This window comes from Abramis brama (genome assembly GCF_963993115.1).
Source record: "Abramis brama genome assembly, chromosome: 20".
Taxonomy (NCBI): domain Eukaryota; kingdom Metazoa; phylum Chordata; class Actinopteri; order Cypriniformes; family Leuciscidae; genus Abramis; species Abramis brama.
Window position 1 is genome coordinate 17,396,880 of NC_139982.1, and position 20,197 is coordinate 17,417,076.

Genomic DNA, 20,197 nt, shown 5'->3' on the forward strand with positions numbered 1-20,197 from the left:
AAAACGTATATTATAAGATCCTGTCAGAATGTCTTCTGTGCAATAGCGCAATATGTGCCCTTCTAAATGTCATATTATGTGTCGCATATCGGAAAATGAGCGGCTGTATCATTAGAACATGGGCAAAGACATGAAAGTTCCACTGTTAATAGGTCTCACACACATCCATTCATCGGCTATTGACAGTGTCTCCCTGTTGAGCGGCTGCACCGGAGCTCCTCTCTAGCGCTGCCAGTGGACAATCAAACACACACACCCACCTCTGTCTGTCTACACACTCGCCTGTTCAACATTTCTTACTTCTGCTAGAAAAATACAAAGCTACACCAAACCTCTGAGCTCTGAGTCGCATCGCAGCGCATCGTGATACACCAGCAGCAATAGCTCCAAAAGAAAGCACAACATGGAGTCCCCTCCAGATCCAGCGAGCGACCCGGGCAACGGCGTCTCAGAGCCGGTTACCCCGGTCAGGGAAACCCCGGTAAACCTGGAGACCCTCCGCAAAGCTGAGCACCAAGCCCCGGTGCGCAGGCAGAGCTGCTCCAGCACCAACAGAGGTGAGAGACATTGATTATTTGGAATCGATACGACAATGATTCTCCGTAGTATTGATGTGCAAAAACTTCAAAGTGAATTCATTTCAACTTGAATGGCGCGCGCGCCGCGTAAAAATGATTCCAGTGCGTTTGTTTCACTGGGAAAGCGCGTGAATTAGAATAAACGGCATTTTTTATGAAATATATCAGAATTGAGATGCTTTTAGAGTTGCCGTTTTTGTAACCGAATGAGCCTGCCATTGTTGGATGTATGACAGCACTGACACTGAAGACTAAAAAAAATAATCAGATTCGTTTATCAACAAAATCTAAATTTGACAATATGAAAGTTCATCTTGGATTTAAATAATGGTGTAAAATAATATAAAGATATGTGTAGCTAATGTACATGATAACAAGTCGAACTTATATGGACTAGACTGTTTAAATGAGACTGAGGCAATGGTAGAATTTGACGCGCACTCGCGCAGTGTTTTTATTAGATGCATGTTTATTTTTTTAAGCGTTATATTTTTATGTTTCATTCATTGGTTGTCAGCATGCCTCCTACTTGCCCATTGCACGTTTTCTGATGCTGATCGGAGACACATCAATTTGCATGTAGTATATATATATATATATATATATATATATATATATATATATATATATATATATAAAGGCATTTAACTTCCCGTTATGATTTAATATGTAATTTTAAAGAATCTACGTCTAAATACTTGTGATTTACAGTACAGACAGTAGATTTCTAGCCACTCCCCCTTCAGTGTCTCTATTCAACTCATCCAAGTTCAGTGCAAAATGTATCAGACAAAAAATTGAAGAAGTGACATGACACAGTGTAAAGTAACATTGTGAATCTGTTTTTGGGTTGTTATGTGTCGCGCTGAAGGGTATATTTAGAGGCTGATATGTTGAATGTGGAATGTAAGCTGGTTATGTAACAAGTTTTGCCATAAACAGAGCGGGGGGGAAAAAATCATTCAATATCTGTAATGTTGAAGTCTGTGATTATTGCGTTTTGTACGATTACACAGTGACGAATGTGTAGCGATACTTTGCGTAATGTCGTTTTGTTTTCGCTTGGTTTATTAAGCAAAATTTTTATGCAAGTTATGGATTCGAACTCGGGTCCACTTGCTTTCTAGACGAAAATGTTACCGCTGGACTGTGAAGCGAGTTGAGCGAGTGTTTATTTCCTTATGGATAAATTATTAATGTTTTCGTCTAGAAGAAAATTTGCTGAAATGACGTTGCATAGCACAAATTAGTTTGATGCATGATTGAAATCCTAATGAATCAATAATAAACCATCCGTTCTCTTTTTCTAGCCGTTTAAAAGGACGTTGTTTCACTGTTGTTGCATGGTACTTTCCCAGCTCTGTGCAGTTATGTAATAGCAGTCAGAAGAGGCAGGTATAGGGAGGCTCAGTCCGGATGGGAGTTTTTAGGCAAGTCTGTGCCATTTTATTTTAAAGTAGGAGATTGACTTTGAGACACTCCTAACCTGCTGACCTATATTCACCCCAACCCATTAGAGCAGGACTAAAGTGCATCTGGAAGGGAAAGGCAAAAGAAAGAACGCCTTAGTCCTGTTATGTAACCCTTGTGTGAATGGGCAACGAGAAACAAAGTGTTCAGTGGAACTGTTCTGTTCTCCTGTGTTAGAAATCCACTTTGCTTTCACAAGACTTGTACAATAAACACACCAAGAGATTCAACAGACCCTGTGTGGTCATGATGTCAGGCCGTTTTACAATGGCGGTTTGTGATTTATGACTAAAATTAAGTAGCCTATGTGAGAGACAATTTTTTCTAGCATATTTTATTATAGCATAATTGATACAGTCATACTTCAAATATGAATGTTGAAGCATTTATGTTAGTTGGAAGGAATACAGTTGTTTTCTGATTCATCAAGGACACACAATCACATAATTTTGGTAGTTGTATTCCTTATTATAGTAACCTTTTAGCAACTTAAAAAAACTGCATTGAGAACTCATGTTTGTTTGAGGTATGATTCAAATTATAGAAGTTATGTTATTCAAGTAATGTTAACCATACACCTCAATTGACTCAATTGACTTGATTGATCAAAATCCATCATTTTAAATCCATAGGACATTTAAAGAGTGGCAAAAAAGTTTAGAAAAGTTGATACCCAGATGTTAGTTCATATTATGAATAGTAATAATATTTTATTATTATTGATCATTCATAATTGACTATTATTGATTAATATATGAAGGTCAAAAATTTTTTTTTTTCCAATATTTTTTTTGCAGTTTTTTTCAGCGCGATAGGGCTACATGATTGACAAATCAAAAAAATTACACTGTAAAAAGTTATGACGTTTTTACATTGCTTTAACTCATCTAAATAAGTTAAGCAATTTGCAACTTTTTAAAAAGCCAGTTTAATGTAATTTAAGTCGAAATGACTTTTTAAGGTAGCGAAATTTAAGGTAGCAAATTGCATAATTTCAATGAAACACGAGATCCAACATTCAAAAAATGTACTAAACATTAAAATTTTTTTTACTTGGTGACATTCAAAGGTGTACACGTGACAATTGTGAAAACTTTTTATATTTTATCTTGGACTTTTGGCATCAAGTTTCATTGAACGTGATTTTTTTTCTGATTAATTGTGCAGCAATACACACTGTAAGAGACAGACAGGAAATGTTGCAACAATACATTTTCATACATGCTGATTTGTTATAAAAACTTATTGTGTCCTTGGACCATACATTTGTTTTAGACTATACGTAACTATCAATGTCACACTCGTTTCAGCAGCTGTTACTGTTAATCATATTTTGGCTGCTTAAACACTTAAGATTGCGGTTTAGTCAGATCTTATAATTGCGCACGGTAGGACGCCACATGCCAAACTGGTTATTATTAGTTAACCACAAGCAGTTTGTGGTTTTGCTTGTGGTGTGTAAGTAAGTTTATTTGGCTTTTGCTGCATTGGCTGTGATTGTGGGTTTCGGAGGCGATCTCAGCGCAGGGATGAATTAACCACTTTTCCGCGGATCTATGAAATGAAGCAAACCACATCGCTTTGATCTCAAGTGAAAAGGGAATATGACTGAGGCTTTTGGTAGATTCAGGATGACCGGTTCAATTTCTGATGAAAATATAGTAGGCTAACTCTGTTTCCGTTAATTGAAGCTTGCCTTTATGCATTCAGTTCGGTTAGTGTTATTAGATTATTCAAGTTCAAACATTTTCTACCCCTTTTATTAAGAACGTATATAATACATTTTGAGGAAAGACAACCGTAATCCGCACTTGGCTTGGTTTTACGGCCAGATTAATATATTTTGGTACCTTTTTGCCTGTGAGACTTGTTAAAAATAGTTTTGTAATGTTGACCTAAATGTCACCCAATAGACTTATTTTTATACAAATAATATCAGCATGTTGAAACTTATGGACAGAAAATCTCAGGAAAGAATTTAGTCCACACCCGTTGTGTTTCTCTTTCAGTGGATGGATGGATGGATGGATGGATAATATTGTTTAAGTGGCCTGTTCGATTATTGATTAATTGCCTGAATGTGGTTATAAATAGTATTACATTACAGAGACTCATATGGGCTTATTTTAATTACAAATGTTATTATAAGCTATATTATATATACGATTCCTAAAAAAATAATGTATTCGGCTTATACTGTAAGTGACTTGAACAAAACAGAATTGAAACATTAATTGCAACGATCTGTATAACAATTAATCATCACCACAAAATTGTGCTGGTCTAGTGGTACATTACACGACACTGTTTTCAACTATAAATTTGACATTTTTATGCGTTTGGCCGTTTATTTACACGACAACTGTATTTTGGAGGCCTGAAAAAGCAAACTTTTGAAAACGGGTTTCAAAGTGCTTGTTTTTAAAAACGATACCTTTATCGTCTCTGTGTAAACTACAAAAATACGAATTTGTGAAAACGGTGACTTTATGCACATGCATGTTGTGTTCAGTCTCTAGGCGCATAATGTTTCTTTACAAAGTGACATCGCCACCTACTGGCTTGGCAGCATAATACAGCGTTTTTAGCAACGCTGTCTCACGACCAATTCGTACAAATTCGTACAAGTGATTAAAAGGTGTCTAATTCGTACGAATTTGTACGATTTGTCTAAACCCACGTGATGGGTAGGTTTAGGGGCGGGGTCAGGGGTAGGTCATTTGTATGAATTCATACAAATTGGGCAATTTGTAAAATATATACAATTTAGCAAAAATCTTACTAATTCGTACGAGTGAGGTCATATGAATTCGTACAAATTAGCCACCTCGTAGAATTCCTACGAATTGCCGTGAGATCAGGCTGTTTTTTGCGGATCTGTGTGAACGGGTATCGTTTCTACCATGTTGACGTCTGTACGTGAAAAACGCAAAGAAAAATATTGAATTATTTTTAACTTAAGGAATTGAATCTACATTGTTATTCAGATCAGATATATATTTGTCTAGGTTTATTGCACACATCTAAAATGATCCAATAAAAAAGTAAACGATCAGACATTGTGGCTTATTTTTTTGCGCCAAACATCTAAAGTATTCTGCAAATTATAATGCGCTGTTTAGACGGTACACTTAGCTTTGTCCACAGAAACCAACATCTGGATGTGAAGACATTTAGGAAGGAACTAATTTTCCCTTTTCATTTGTTTTACACAATGCCCACACTTGGCCTTTGACACAACAATTCTGACTTCATTTTTGCTTGATATTATTCTTTTTACCTGTGCTTGTCCACATCCACAAAGAACTCATAACATTTGACCTTGCAGGAATTGAAAGGCAAAGCTGAAGAGCAGAACGTGATGCTTTAACCCTGAGTGTTGACACTTCACGTCTTATTTAAGAGGAGCCAATTGATGGCGGGTCAGATGAGCAAGCACACAAATGCTTAAATCTTTTAGAGAGGGTGTTATGATGACATCTTTAATGGTCAGTTTTTATCTGCTATATAGGTTCAAGTATGTGTGTTGTAGCTTTAAGACCAGGTCTTTTTCTTCCAGTTTACTTGTATAATCTCACGTGTAAGTGAAAATGAATGTAAAAAAGTGTTAGGACTTGGTTTTATCAATTGGGTATTGATTGAATTGTGTGTCTTAAAGGGATAGTTCAGCCAAAAATGAAAATCATCAAATAAATTTAGTCACCCTCAAGCCATCCTAGGTGTATATGACTTTTTTCTTTCAGCCAATCAGAGATATATATATATATATAAAACCTTGGCTCTTCCAAGCTTTATAATGGTAGTAACTGAGATTTTGAAGCCCAAAAAAGCGCATCCATCCATCATAAAAAGTAATCCATATGGCTCCAGGGGGTTAATAAAGGCCTTCTGAAGCAAAGCGATGCGTTTTTGTAAGAATGTTAATGTCTTTTCAACATTGATAATAATAATAAATGTTTCTTGAGCAGCAAATCAGCATATTAGAATGATTTCTGAAGGATCATGTGATACTGAAGACTGGAGTAATGATGCTGAAAATTCTGCTTTGCCATCACAGGAATAAATTACATTTTAAATGATATTCAAATAGAAAACAGCTCTTTTAAACTGTATTCTGACTCTAAACTTGTGAAGGGTAGTATTTGTATTATACTCTGTTTTGGATGAGCTTTTAAGATTTTGGAAGAACTGCTTCTTCGATCATTCTAGTTGGAGTAACTCCAAACAAAGGTTTGATTTCCAACCTTTTAGTGCACACTTCCATAATTACACACGTGTGCACTGCGCACAAATCAGGGGCTTTACATCAATCAGGTTGAGTAGATTTGCAGTGTCGTGAGCTTGTTTTAATGGGCTCTTTCCTGTTAACTCTCAGGCACGTTCGCCGCTTGTTTAGACTCAGGCTTGTTCGTGTTGCAGATGCACATGTGCGGAGCAGCGCCTTAACTTAATTTCTCCTTTATTGGAAGACAGCGGAATGACTGTGGGGTCTGCCATCTGTGAAGGACTAGCCTATAATTACTTATTAGTTGGCATGGCAGACAACAATATTTTGCTTGCTCCCAGCCTCGGTGTCAGAGTGTGATGGTGAAATCTGTCACCTGGCGGTGTGCTGATTGACTCCTTCCAGCAGGGGGGATTTTTTAGCGGCTGAATGAGCCAAGCTGAGACCCTTTATTCAAACCCTGCTATTAGCCTAACAGATATTGTACAATGACCCCAGCGTTTAACGTCGCATCGCCCAATGTGCTCGAGCTTAAAGATGGGGTAGGCAATTTGTTTTTCATAAACACTTTTTGTTAACTCTTTTCATCTGATAGCAATCAATAATAGAAGTGGTCTAAATATTAAAACATGTATATATCTTCCGTGGAAAAATGTTCGTCCAATCATTGCATTCGGTCCAACTGATGTCCTACCCGCCTGTCAACATATGTGTTTCCATACTTCCGCGCACTTGCTCAATGAGGCTATGTAGAGTTGTAGACAGACGTCAGTCACAGAGCAGCACAAACGAAACAGCAGCCACCTTTTACAGTTCCTCCTGAACCAAAACAATGAGCTTATGCTGCGTTCACACCATGACCCCTAGGTTTACCATAATTTAGAGAGGTCAACCCCGATCATAGCTGTTCATGTCATCAGACTCGGATTTATGCGTCAACACTCAACACTATCAATGCTGAAATGAATCTGCAGCAGTCAACTAGAGGTACAACTAAAGCTCTGTAAGTTGTTTACGTTCATTATTATTGTAATATGTGCTTTGAGAGGTGACATGAGGTAGTTTAACACTGTCTCTTGTCCCTTGACACTTTGCAGACTCTGCTTTGTGCGTTCATGTGTTTTGAAGGAGGAGTAGTTTTGTAGAGCACTCTCAAGGGAGGGTGGGATCTTATGCTTTCAAAGCTAGCTCGGTATTGCTAGCCTCTCCAAAATTGCCTACTCTGCCTTTAACCTGTGCAGTTTAACACATTCAACATTATTCCACCCTGTTTTTTTTTTTTTTAAAGGAATGGATCTCTCAGAAAGAATGAATGCCCCAAATGTTTTTTATGCGTTTTTAAAAAAAAGAAATAAAGGCAGCCAAATATGTCCATGCAATTTTTTTTAATTATGCCGTGACAAAGTGTGACAATTAGAAAAGTGATGTTTTCAAAATTAAATAATTGGCTATTGTCAAAGGAAATTATTTCACTAGTGCATATTTTCACAAAATGTTTACTTCAAGTTGACAGTTCAATTAAGTTATTATTTTAATATTCAGTTATTATTTTAATAACTTACTGGTCACTCTTTTTATGCTATTACAAATAATGGGTACAGGAAAATTCAAGTTTTAAAAGGATGTAAGAGAATCATAAAAGTAGTTAAATAACTTGAAATATAACACATTTTAAATTGAAATGTTTGGGTCAACTATTTCTTAAGGATATTTTGCATTGTAACATAATTTGCATGATAGTTAAGCACATTTCCCCCCAAAATGTTCATTACCATAATGCATTGGTACATAAAGTGTTTTTAGAGAAAAAATAAAGAAATGACAATGATAAATATTTATTTTTTTGGCATTATGGTATTTGTTTTTAAAATTTTTTTGGTAATGAGAATTTTTAACAGTAAATATTTTTCAAAAACAGTGTGTCAAATATGTTAACTTATATATTAACTTATATGTTATCTTATAATATGTTTCTTGAACGTTAACTTTGACAGACATAATAAGTATGTAATTTTGTAAAATTATGTAAAATGTTGCATTCATTTTTCTCAAGCTTTCTGTGCATCTCCTTGTGGATACCTGAGGGTTTAAATTTGTAAAAAAAATAATTTTAAATGAATTTGTACACATTTTTTTTTTTACTATCATAAGAAAGAGAGTGGCCAGTGTATCATTTTTTTTTTTTTTTTTTTTTTTTTATATTGGTATAGTCGCACAGGAGGGTGAGTAAACAATGGTGGATTTTTCACTTTTGCATGAACTATTCCGCTTACTTCTGGCTACAGATATGCAGTTACATGCTGCTTTTAATGGAGCACACACCTCTTAATGGTAGTCTGGCAGTTCCAGTTGTTTTTGTTGGCTGGTCAGCAATATGCTGCTGGAAACCCCTGCGTGGTACAGGCTCCAGTCACTGGCCCCAGTCTGAGGACTTTTAACGTTGCAGCCAGCGCTATTTTACTCTGAGGGTTGTGGGCAGGAGCGGTGGCGTATGTTTACCCAGCGATGACAGAAGACGGATGGGCCATGGAGGAGTGGAGGCCTCTAAACAAGGTTTCTGTAGGAAAAAGCTCTCCTGAAGCCCAGAGCTGGTGTGTGCAGCTTTATCTGACAGCCATGCTTTCAGGAACCTGTGACATTCTCAAATAGCAGGGATTAGGATGTTCCTTGTGCTTGAACAGGCTTGTAGAGGAAGTCTCCCTTCTCTGCTTATCTGGAAACAGTTGAGTCCCCAACAGAGTCCCCAAATCTTGATCTGAAGTAAGGAAGAGGTTCACTTGTGTTACAAAGCTTTGATTCTCTCACAAATTTACTTTTTGTTATCATTTATAACCCATATAAGTTTGGAACATGTATTCCACAATTACTGGCACCCCAAATTCTAATTCTAAAAATTCTAACTGTAGTATATTCCCATTCATATGCTAAGTTTTTATGTTCACCTTAGTGATAAGTCATGACACGTCATGTCACGTCATGTCACGTCATGACAAGTCACGTTTCCCTGGGATTAGTGCTGCACGATTAATCGAGTATATATATCTTGTATAACATAAAAAAGTTGAAAATTGCTTAAATTATTTTAATGAGTTAAAGCATGTTGTCATAACTTATTGATCATATAATTTTTTTTTACAGTGCACAAGTTGTTTGGGAAGGTTGCAATAAAAATCTTTTGGTGACATCAGACAGCAATGTCATGCACCTACAGTTTGCCAGAACTTTCCGAGAGACTGGGTTTTAATGGTCAGAAATGGCCAAAATAAAGTTTTTTGGAAAAAACACCAGAGGTGGGTTTGGCATTGGCAGAAACGGCCATGGAGAAAAGTACCTTTAATCTTTAATGCTGTTGCGGGCTAATTTCCTTCCAAAGACTCTGGACAACTTGTTAGGATACACCCGGTATCATAAACTCCATCAAGTACCAGCAGATATCAAATCAACACCTGGCTGACCCCGTCAGGAAGCTTAAACTTGGCTGTGGTTGCATCTTCTAGCATGAAAATGATGCAAAGTGAAGGTTTTGCCATGGACATATAGCAGTCCTCTGACCCAAATCCCATAAAAACCAGTGGGAAGAGTCCACAAGCATGGACCTCTGAATCTGAAGGATCTGGAGAGATTCTGTATGGAGGAATGGCTTCAGATCTCTTGCCATATGTTTATCAACCTTATTACGCATTATAGGAGAAGATCCAGAGCTGTTATCTTGGCAAAGGGAGGTTGCACGAACTATTAAATGAAGGGGTGCCAATAATTGTGGAATACATATATTTCAGGAAAATTTGACTTTAATTAAAGGATTAGATTTTTGTGAATATTTTGAATGAAAGACTCACAAAACACATTTTCACAGCCAGTTTTGCTCATATTTACCAAGGGTGCCAATATTTGTGGAGCCCACTTTACATACAGAATGTGCTTAACTATCATGTTATCTCACAATGCAAAATATCGTCAAGTAATAATTCTCATAATTTGTTACATTTTAATGAGTTTGTCACGCAAAGTTATTCAGTAACTTTTATGATTCTCTTATCCTTTTAAAACTTGAATTTTCCTGTACCCAATATTCGTAAAAGCATAAAAAGTGACTAAGTACATTATTAAAATAATAACTGAATTGAAGTTTCAACAAAGTAGTGCTGTCAAATCGATGAATTGCTAACATAAGTTTTTGTTTACATAATAATATTATGTTTGTGAGTATATGTATATTATTATATTTATATATATATATATATCACACACACATATTTATACATGTATACACACACATATTTATACACCCACCCCCCCACACACACACACATATATATATATATATATATATATATATATATATATATATATATATATATATATATATATATATATATATATATATATATAAATAATAATAAATTTACACAATATCTAAATAAAAACTTTTATGTTAGGTGTGATTAATCGATTTGACAGCACTAAAACATAGTAAATGTTTTGTGATAAAGTTAATAAAATGATATTAGTGACATAATAATAACAATTGTGAAATAAATTACGATGATAAATACTTACAATTTGAATAAATACGTTTTGGCATCACCGCATTTTTATAATAGTAATGAGAAAGTAGTGGAAAATCCATTTAAATTGTCATTAAAATAATGTAGACTAAAAAAAGTAAAAAAGTGACTAAGTACATTATTAAAATAATAACTGAATTGAAGTTTCAACAAAGTAGTGCTGTCAAATCGATGAATTGCTAACATAAGTTTTTGTTTACATAATATGTTTGTGAGTATATGTATATTATTATATTTATATATATATCACACACACACACACACACACACACACACACACACACACACACACACACACACACACACACACACACACACACACACACACACACACACACACACACACACACACATTTATACATGTATATGTGTGTATATGTATATACACCCCCCCCACACACACACACATATATATATATATATATATATATATATATATATATATATATATATATATAAATATAATAATAAATATACACAATATCTAAATAAAAACTTTTATGTTAGATGTGATTAATCGATTTGACAGCACTAAAACAAAGTAAATGTTTTGTGATAAAGTTAATAAAATGATATTAGTGACATAATAATAACAATTGTAAAATAAATTATGATGATAAATACTTACAATTTGAATAAATACGTTTTGGCATCACCGCATTTTTATAATAGTAATGAGAAAGTAGTGGAAAATCCATTTAAATTGTCATTAAAATAATGTAACAATGAAAGTTTTCAATGATAAGCTTTATGCTAAATTTGGCATTTCATTTTTTGTTTTATAGGGTCAAATTTGACCCAGCCATTTCTTGAGATTTCTAAGAGCCCTCCAAAAAAAATTGACTAGTCATCAGCTGAAAAGACCAACTTGGTCGAGCAAAGCCAAGTTGTGTTGTGATGCCAGGCGAATGCCAGGCCGACGTCCTGGAGTGAAGACCCAAAATGAGGATCACTGTTTGGCAGCCTTCCTCCTGACATAATGATGCCTCCTCCCCCCTTCTTGTTTTTGATCATCAGAGGTGTGATGTATCACACCATGGTGTGGTTTAAGGTGGGTGTTATTACAATGTGTTTGCTCAAAGGTTAAGCTGTTTCATTTGACGTATTTCGTGTGTGATCGACCATAAACAATCAGTTAACTCAGTTAAGCGCCTTTCCTCTAAAGAGACGTCAGATTCTCGCTAAGTGCTGAACTGGTTTAAAAGACTGATCACTGATGTGGTTTATATTAGATAAACAGGGCAGAACAACACGTTGAAGCTGGGAACAATCAATATCCCTTAGAAGCCCTGAAATCCATCTCAGCATTTCCACATGAAATTATTGCTTTACAAAACAACTCAAAGTCCATGGAGCCTGTCTAGTCATTACAAAATCACCTTTGGAGTGAAGATATCATAAATCCGTCGATATCATGAGATACGTTCAATTGTAGTGTCATGTACAAAATTAAAGAAGCAGAACTGACGTTCTTTTTATAAAATGCTGTTGAGGTGAATACTATGATCTAGAGTTAGTGCTTGGGTTTCTGCTCTCTGTAACACAAGTTTCATCTTGATCCTGCTTTTGGGCTTCAGGCAATGGACCTTGTGCTTGAAACACAAGACAAAGTAGTTTCTGTGTAATTTGTTCATAAAACTTTGTATAAATTGCTATATTTAAATGAGTGTGACTGCTACGTAAGATTAAGTTTTATGTATAGTTTTACTTAAATTGATTGACAATTGCGTAAAAATAGTTTTATGAATGTTTAGGTTGTTAAACTGACAATTTACGTAAAAGTACTTTACGAATCTTGTATAAATAGCTATTTAATTGATTGTGACTGCTACATAAGGCAAGTTTTATTAATAGTTTTACTTAAATTGATTGGCAATTGCGTAAAAATAGTTTTATGAATGTTTAGATTGTTAAACTGACAATTTACGTAAAAGTACTTTACGAATCTTGTATAAATAGCTATTCAATTGATTGTGACTGCTACATAAGGCAAGTTTTATGAATTGTTTTACATAAATTGATTGACAATTGCGTAAAAATATTTTTTTGAATGATTAGGTTGAGAAATCGACAATTTACGTAAAAATGCTTTACGAATCTTGCATAAATTGCTATTGAATTGATTGTGACTGCTACATAAGGCAAGTTTTATAAATAATTTTACTTAAATTGATTGACAGTTGCGTAAAAATAGTTTTATGAATGTTTTAGTTGTTAAATTTATTGATTAATTATGTAAAATTGCTTTACGAATCTTGCATAAATTGCTATTTAATTGATTGTGACTGCTACATTAGGCAAGTTTTATGAATAGTTTTACTTAAATTGATTGACAATTGCGTTAAAATAGTTTGATGAATGTTTAGGTTATTAAACTGAAAATTTAGTAAAACTACTTTACGAATCTTGCATAAATACTACTGAATTGATTGTGACTGCTACATTTTACTTTGAAAGTTGTGTAAAAATAGTTTTATGAATGTTTTAGTTGTTGAATTGATTGTATCAATTTATGTACGAATGATTTTATCAATGGTTCTACACATTGAATTTATTCAATTGTTTTCTAAATATTTGATTGACTGATTGATAATTAGTTTAATTGACTGCAACAATTTACATAAGAATGTTTTAATTGTTGAATTAACAATTCCGTATAAATAGTTTTATGAGTGGCTTCAGTTGTTGAATTGCGATTTACATAAAAATGGTTTGATGAACGTTTGCACTCTGTGAATTGATTTGAACAATTTACGTAAGAATAGTTATATGAATGGTTTTAGTCGCTAAATTCATTGCCGATTTACAAATGGTTTTACGTTTTAGTCATACTCATTAAATTAATTGTGACAGTTTATGTAAGAATGGTTTAAAACATCGTGGTTTAATGATTAAACCAAGATGTTTTGATGCACTTAAATTCGTTTTGCTAGTGTTTCATAAATGAGGCCCAATGGTTATTTTATGACTGAATGGACAATACAATAGTACAATAGGACAATAATACTTCGGATCGAACCAAACATCCACTGTGATCTTGTCATCTACTCAGTGGCAATAGCTGGAAAACCTTTTCAGTTTTTGCTGAAATTTGTTGCCTTTGAAAAGTCCTTGCTTTTCAGGAAACTAGGTCTTAGAAAAGTTTTTCGAAAAGTTTCTTGCGCCATTTGCAAACATTTTGGCAAGCGTTTCAAAATATCTACCACCCAAGGTAGCTTAACTCTTACTTCTAGTAAACTTCAAATGCAGTTTAAAAATCATAAGAAGTGTCCCACATCTCCTATATTGATATTTCATGGATAATTAATGGTATCCAAATTAGACAAGGTTTACCCTCTTTGAACTAAATTGAAAGTTTTGCTCTGATGGGAGAGCTTATTTTGGAGTTGAAGCCACCAGTGGCCAAACTGGGGCTGGCAAATATGCCCCTCAGCTGGCGACAAGAACCAGATTTTGATGCAACATCTCCAGCGGCGGGGGACATCTCAGATCTACGTCCCATTTACAGAAGTTCTGTATCTGAGATAGACAGTTTAAATAGTAATGAATTAATGCGCTCCAGATGCATTATGGGAAGCCTTTAAAGAGGTCTAAATTTACTGTTGTGGGGCGGGGCTGTGACCTAACTAGGGCTGTGGTGTAGTGGGGACCGTGACGCTGAGGTGCAGGACCTGGAAATGGTCTTTCCTTTGGGTCCTCACAGGAGACACAGGGGGTGACCAAGGTCGAAAGGATTTCTCAGTGGAATTTCCATAGGCCAAAACAACTCTTGATAACGAACGCAAAATGCTGCAGTCTGTTTTAATGTAAAATTAGTGCTAACAATTAAATTGAAAGCACCCAGAAAAAAGAAGATAGTCAATCTCATAAAAGAATATGCATAGAGATTGTATTTGTTTGTGAAATCTGACTAATTTGTATGGATTTCAACGCTCGCTAGCTGTCGTAAAGAGCAAAGACTATTATCGAGCAATTACCAGAGCTTCTGTGCATTTGAAACATTTAATTCAATGTCTTGCTTTTTTCCGCTGTCCTCACTTTGGCTGTGTCTGTTAATGGATAGTGTTGTTAAACAATAGTCAAAAAGCTAGGCATAGGTTCTGCATTTGATCTGACTCTATTTTCATATGTAATCTTTTTTTCCCATGTTGAATATCCTGTTTCGCTCGGATAAATGTCACATTGCGGAAGTACATGGGTTGTGGATGGACTTTACCACATTGACAACTGAAAGTACACTGAAAAAAAAAATGTTTAGAAATAGGTTGGAAAGTTTCCCAAATTTTTATTAAACTTTTTTTTAAAGTGTCTGGAAATTTTCAGCCCCTTTCCAACCCTATTTAGAAATAATTTCCAGTCAGAAATTTCTTGTAAATTTCACAAACAATTACATTAAATGGCAAGTAACACATTGAATTCTAATTTGTTTTGTAAAGCGTACTTTGTAAAACGTTAATAATCAAGCGAAATTATTCTTTGTTTTATCTACAACTTAAAAATATTTTTATTTTTTCAGGGTACAATACAATTTTTTTTTGGCAACAGTAAGATCCCATTACTTAATGTACCATGAGTAATGCATTTGTTACAGTATTTATTACTTTTTTTCTTAAAATTAGTTAATAATAATAATAATAGAACTGTTCATTGTTAGTGCATATTAGGTCCATTTAAATAATATTAACAGTTACATCATTTGATTTTAATTATATATTAGTAAATGTTGAAAACAAGATTAATAAATGCTTTAGAAGTATTTTTCATTGTTAGTTCATAGTATTAGTAAATGAAACCTTATTGTAAAGTGTTACCAAAATTTAGTAGTTTTTAATTTAGCCTCATTACTTTTTCCTTTTAGTTAAAAAAATCAATATATATGAAGACTTGATTTTATAGATTGTATTTAATTTAATTTATTTTTTTTAATTTTTTTTTTAAGATGCATTATCTAAGACCAGGCTTAATATCATAAGTACTGTTGTTTCTCTATTAAATTGATCTTGCTTTAATTTTTTTTTTTTTTTTTTTGAATTGTAATTTGTCCAATAACTTGGAAAGAAATGTAAAAATGAGGAAAATAACATGGAAAGTGAATAGTTTCTCAATTTCTCTTTGTTTTTGTCTTGTAGCAGCTTTTAGAGGTTTAGGACTTTCAGGCTGGTCTTAGCCGAAACTTTAAATGAGCCGAATTCTGCAAAATATTTTTGTTTCCATTTAGTTACTCTTTTTGTAATGGACACAGATGTTGTGTAATGTTGTCTGCTTTTCATCTTTAAACGTTCCCTCACAAGATGTGTCTACCATGCTCATAAAAACAAGTATGGAAAGACAGGAGGGACATACTAAAGTAGGCCATTTCCTGAACTTGGCTTGACGGTTTTGTATCCGCCATGAATTCCGAGTCATTGAAGTCAAACGTCTGGCTTGTAATTCATATTTATGTGTCTTACTTTTTTTTCTTTTTTATGATAGGCCTATCTCTTTGTCTCATGAATTACGCAAACACCTATTCTTCACTCACTTGTAACAAATTTAATTTTTAGGTCTTACAGCCCCAGACGTGTTTCATGCATGTAATTTTCATTTATTCAGCCATTTCGGCGAATAATTGATTTTGACTCGTTTTAACACGCGTTCAGATGACTAAGTTAAGTGACTGTTCATCCTCCTCGTGTTAAAACAATTTCGGGTCCCCTAACAAATAAAAATCAGGCTGATCAAAAAGATAAGCTGTGTTTTGAATTAGTGTCACTCAATGTACTTAATTATTCATATATGATTAAGAAGCGGCGCCTAATCCAGTAAATAGAGTTAAAAAGAGACAGAAATTCTGTCCCTTCAGGTGCGGCAAGCTCTTAATCAAATTATCCTCACATCCGGGCATGTCGTATTCTTCAAACACCCCCGGTGACTTCTCAATGCAGATTATAATCAGCTCCTATTTTCAATCTTTGATTAAAATCGTGCAGGCTTGGACAGACTCGGCTCTTCCTGTGATGATTCAGCCAGCTAATTATTAATATCAGAGACCCACTCTCGTTTTTTCTCCCCCCCCCCCCCACACAAATTACAGTGAACCAGTGGACCGGAGTGGTTAAACAATGCCCATAACTATTAATCATGTTGAGTCGCATTGGATGTGAATCCATTAGTTCATTCTTATTTAAATGTCTTACAGCGGTTGGGAGGGGACAAGGTTTCGCCGAGGACTCGGTTTGTCCTCCCTGACCTTCAACTTAACTCTCTCAGGCAGAGATTTCATCATTTATTCTACCATTTATCCTTTTAGTTACTTGTTAAATTGATAAATTAAGGCATGTTCACTCCTTAATTTGAAGTATTAAAGGGATAGTTCACCCAAACATGAAGATTATGTCAACATTTACTCACCCTCAAGTTGTTCCAAACCTGTATGAGTTTCGTTCTTCTGCTGAACACAAAAGAAAATATTTTGAAGAATATGGGTCACCAAACAGTTGACGGGCCCCATTGACTTCCATGGCATCAACTGTTCGGTTAAAATATCTTCAAAATATCTTCTTTTGTGTTCAGCAGAAGAAAGAAACTCATACAGGTTTGGAACAACTTGAGGGTGAGTAAATGATGGTTAAATTATTGAAAAATGGTTAATGAATAATGGTTAAATTATTAATTATTATGATTTTTAGGTGAACTGACATATATATGTATGTATATATATATTTATATATTTATATTTATATATATATATATATATATATATATACAGTATATATATTATATATGTATATATGTATGTATATATATGTATATATATATATATATATATATACACACACATATATATATATATATATATATATATACATACATATACATATATATATATATATATATATATGTGTGTGTGTGTGTGTGTGTATATGTATATATCTATATGTATATTAAAGAATATTAAAGATTATTATATTAAAGAATTGTATTTTTATTAACTAACATTAACAACAGTTAATAAATCCTGTAAAAATATATTGCTCATTGTTAGCTCATTAGTTAATGCATTGAGACCATGTTGTAAAGTGTTAACGAAAAAAAAAGAGCATAATTTAAAGGTTAAGTGTGTAATTTATGAGCATTGTTTGCATCCATCCAAGTCATTCTATTTATGACGTAACAAATAATCTAACAAAGCACCAAAAGACCGTTGCTGTGGGTCTGAAACACTATCATTAGCCTCTGAGTAATTAAGATTTACGGAGACTGTTGGAAACTTTGGATTGTTAACTTGTGACTGAGTCTTTTTTCATATGATGTCATAAACATAAAATGAGATTTCTCTTTTACGTAATGAATAGTTAATCCCAGCTTGTGGATAGATGACTAGGGGAAGGAACTGATCGCGCAGTGATGGAGAAAGACGTTTCCACTGGACCCTGACAGTGATGGAGAATTGGACTCTCCCTCTGTCATGTTTGCTGCACCAATCACATCCCTCCATCTTTAGGCCAAAGTTTATCAGCCTTATCGATCAGTGTTTTACCGCTTTATTTTCCTAATATGGCGCCTGGGATGCAATAATTAACCCCATGTCAGGTTATTAAAACCCTATTTTTACGTGACAGACAGAAATAGACATACAGAAATAGGAAGATGGAAGCCATCAGTTAATTCTCAAGGATTTTGAAATGTGAAATTATTCCTTTCTGAGACCCCATTATAATTACTGCATTAATTTCAGATTAAAAGATTGAAGTTTTTACCACATGGCTGGCAGACGTATAGCAATTGATTGCATTTTAACGAAGAAAAAGTTCGATGGAGCACAATGGTGCCACTGTGTTTGAGGAAATTCGCCAACACAGCTTCTGAAACTCATCTGTGGGATGGTTAAGGTTATGTTACTTTGATCTGAATGCAAATTTGACTAATCTTGATATGCATCGATTCGAACAGCAAGATACTTTCTGATTTTGTCTATCAAATCATCTGTTTTGCCGTCTTAGGAGCACGAGCCATTGAAAATACAGTCATTATTTATTCATCCTCATGTCTTTTTAAACCCGTAGGCTGTTTTTCTTCCTTGGAAAATAAAGAAATAATTTTTCCACAATGAATTTTTATAATGAATACAACCTATCAAGCTCCAAAAACAACAACAAAAAAAATCTGCATAAAAGTAATTTATACAATTTGTGTGCTATTTTATTTTCCAGAGCTTCAGAAGTTATAGGATAGCTTTGTGTAATGAACAGACTGAATTTTATGTCATTATTTACTTTCAATATGGCACAACTTGGACGTCAATATAATAAAACCATTGGTTCTTGAGTGTCTTGTATACAACCATAATGGAAAAAGTAGCAGCTTTGGGTTTTGGAACAACATGAGGAGGAATAAATTATAGTGTATTTATATTTTTTGGGTGAACTTTTACTTTTTTAAAGGTTTAATTTGTAAATTGGCTTCAAAAATAAGCCTAATTTAGTTTAGGGAATGATTGTAACGCATGATGTGCATGAAAGTGGCTGACACGAAGCAGTCAGGCACAGTGAGTGTGTTTCCACCTCGACTGCACTGAGGGAATAAGCTGAACGTTGAATGAATGTTTGATTTTTCACATTTGTACGGTTGAAATTACACCTCTGGTCTGCAGAAAATGGGTAGAGTTGAAATTATTATGTGCCAGGCTATTTATTAGACACATCTGTCATTTGTATCAGCGGGAGTCCATTTGCTGCGCGCTGCTCCGCGACTTCCTTCCCTGTGACAGTGATTGACCCGTCGCAGTGGCGTATACTGTACATGGCAGTTTGTGTACTTTGAAACACACCAAGGTGAATGACAATCGTTAGTTTTAATTGATTGCGAGAATTCTCATATTTCAATTTGCATTTAGGGGGTTGTCCAGAGGTTTGTTAATTGCTACTTGGACTAGAACCTTTTGGTCTTCTTTCTTACCTGGCTGGAAGCCACTGTGTCTTCTCAAAAGAGCCACTTCATCTCTGTCAGGGCCAGGTGGAAATTTGCTGCACGATTCTAATTGGACAAAGTGCCTTTCAAACTCCCGGCCATCACTCACAGGTCGGATTAACGGAGCCAGCGAGGTGTCAACACAGGTTCCCCGCTCACTTTCACCCTCCTTGTGGCCCGAGGCCTAATGTTCACTGACGCGTGTTCTATCACTCAACGGCGTAAGAGAAAAACTAATAAAAAGAACCCCTCGGTGAACAAAAACGCATTGCACAGTTGCTTCCACGATACTTCAGTCTGTCAAGATGACTAAATTACTTATTCACTCAGTACCCCTGACTTCAGTAAAGCTAATGAGTCATGAATGTTGCATGTAAATGTACCACGCATGACTAGCGTCTGGTCAT

At 34.6% G+C, this 20,197-nt stretch overlaps 1 protein-coding gene across 1 annotated transcript in view; it reads left to right on the forward strand.

Moving 5' to 3' along the window:
* The first annotated feature begins 248 nt into the window (after positions 1-248).
* Positions 249-20,197, forward strand: part of roraa (RAR-related orphan receptor A, paralog a) — a 295,869-nt gene continuing 275,920 nt past the window's right edge. The window contains exon 1 of the mRNA XM_084094276.1: positions 249-557. Coding sequence (XP_083950402.1) covers positions 404-557 — 154 coding nt within the window. The 5' untranslated portion in view covers positions 249-403. The remainder of the gene's footprint in view (positions 558-20,197) is intronic.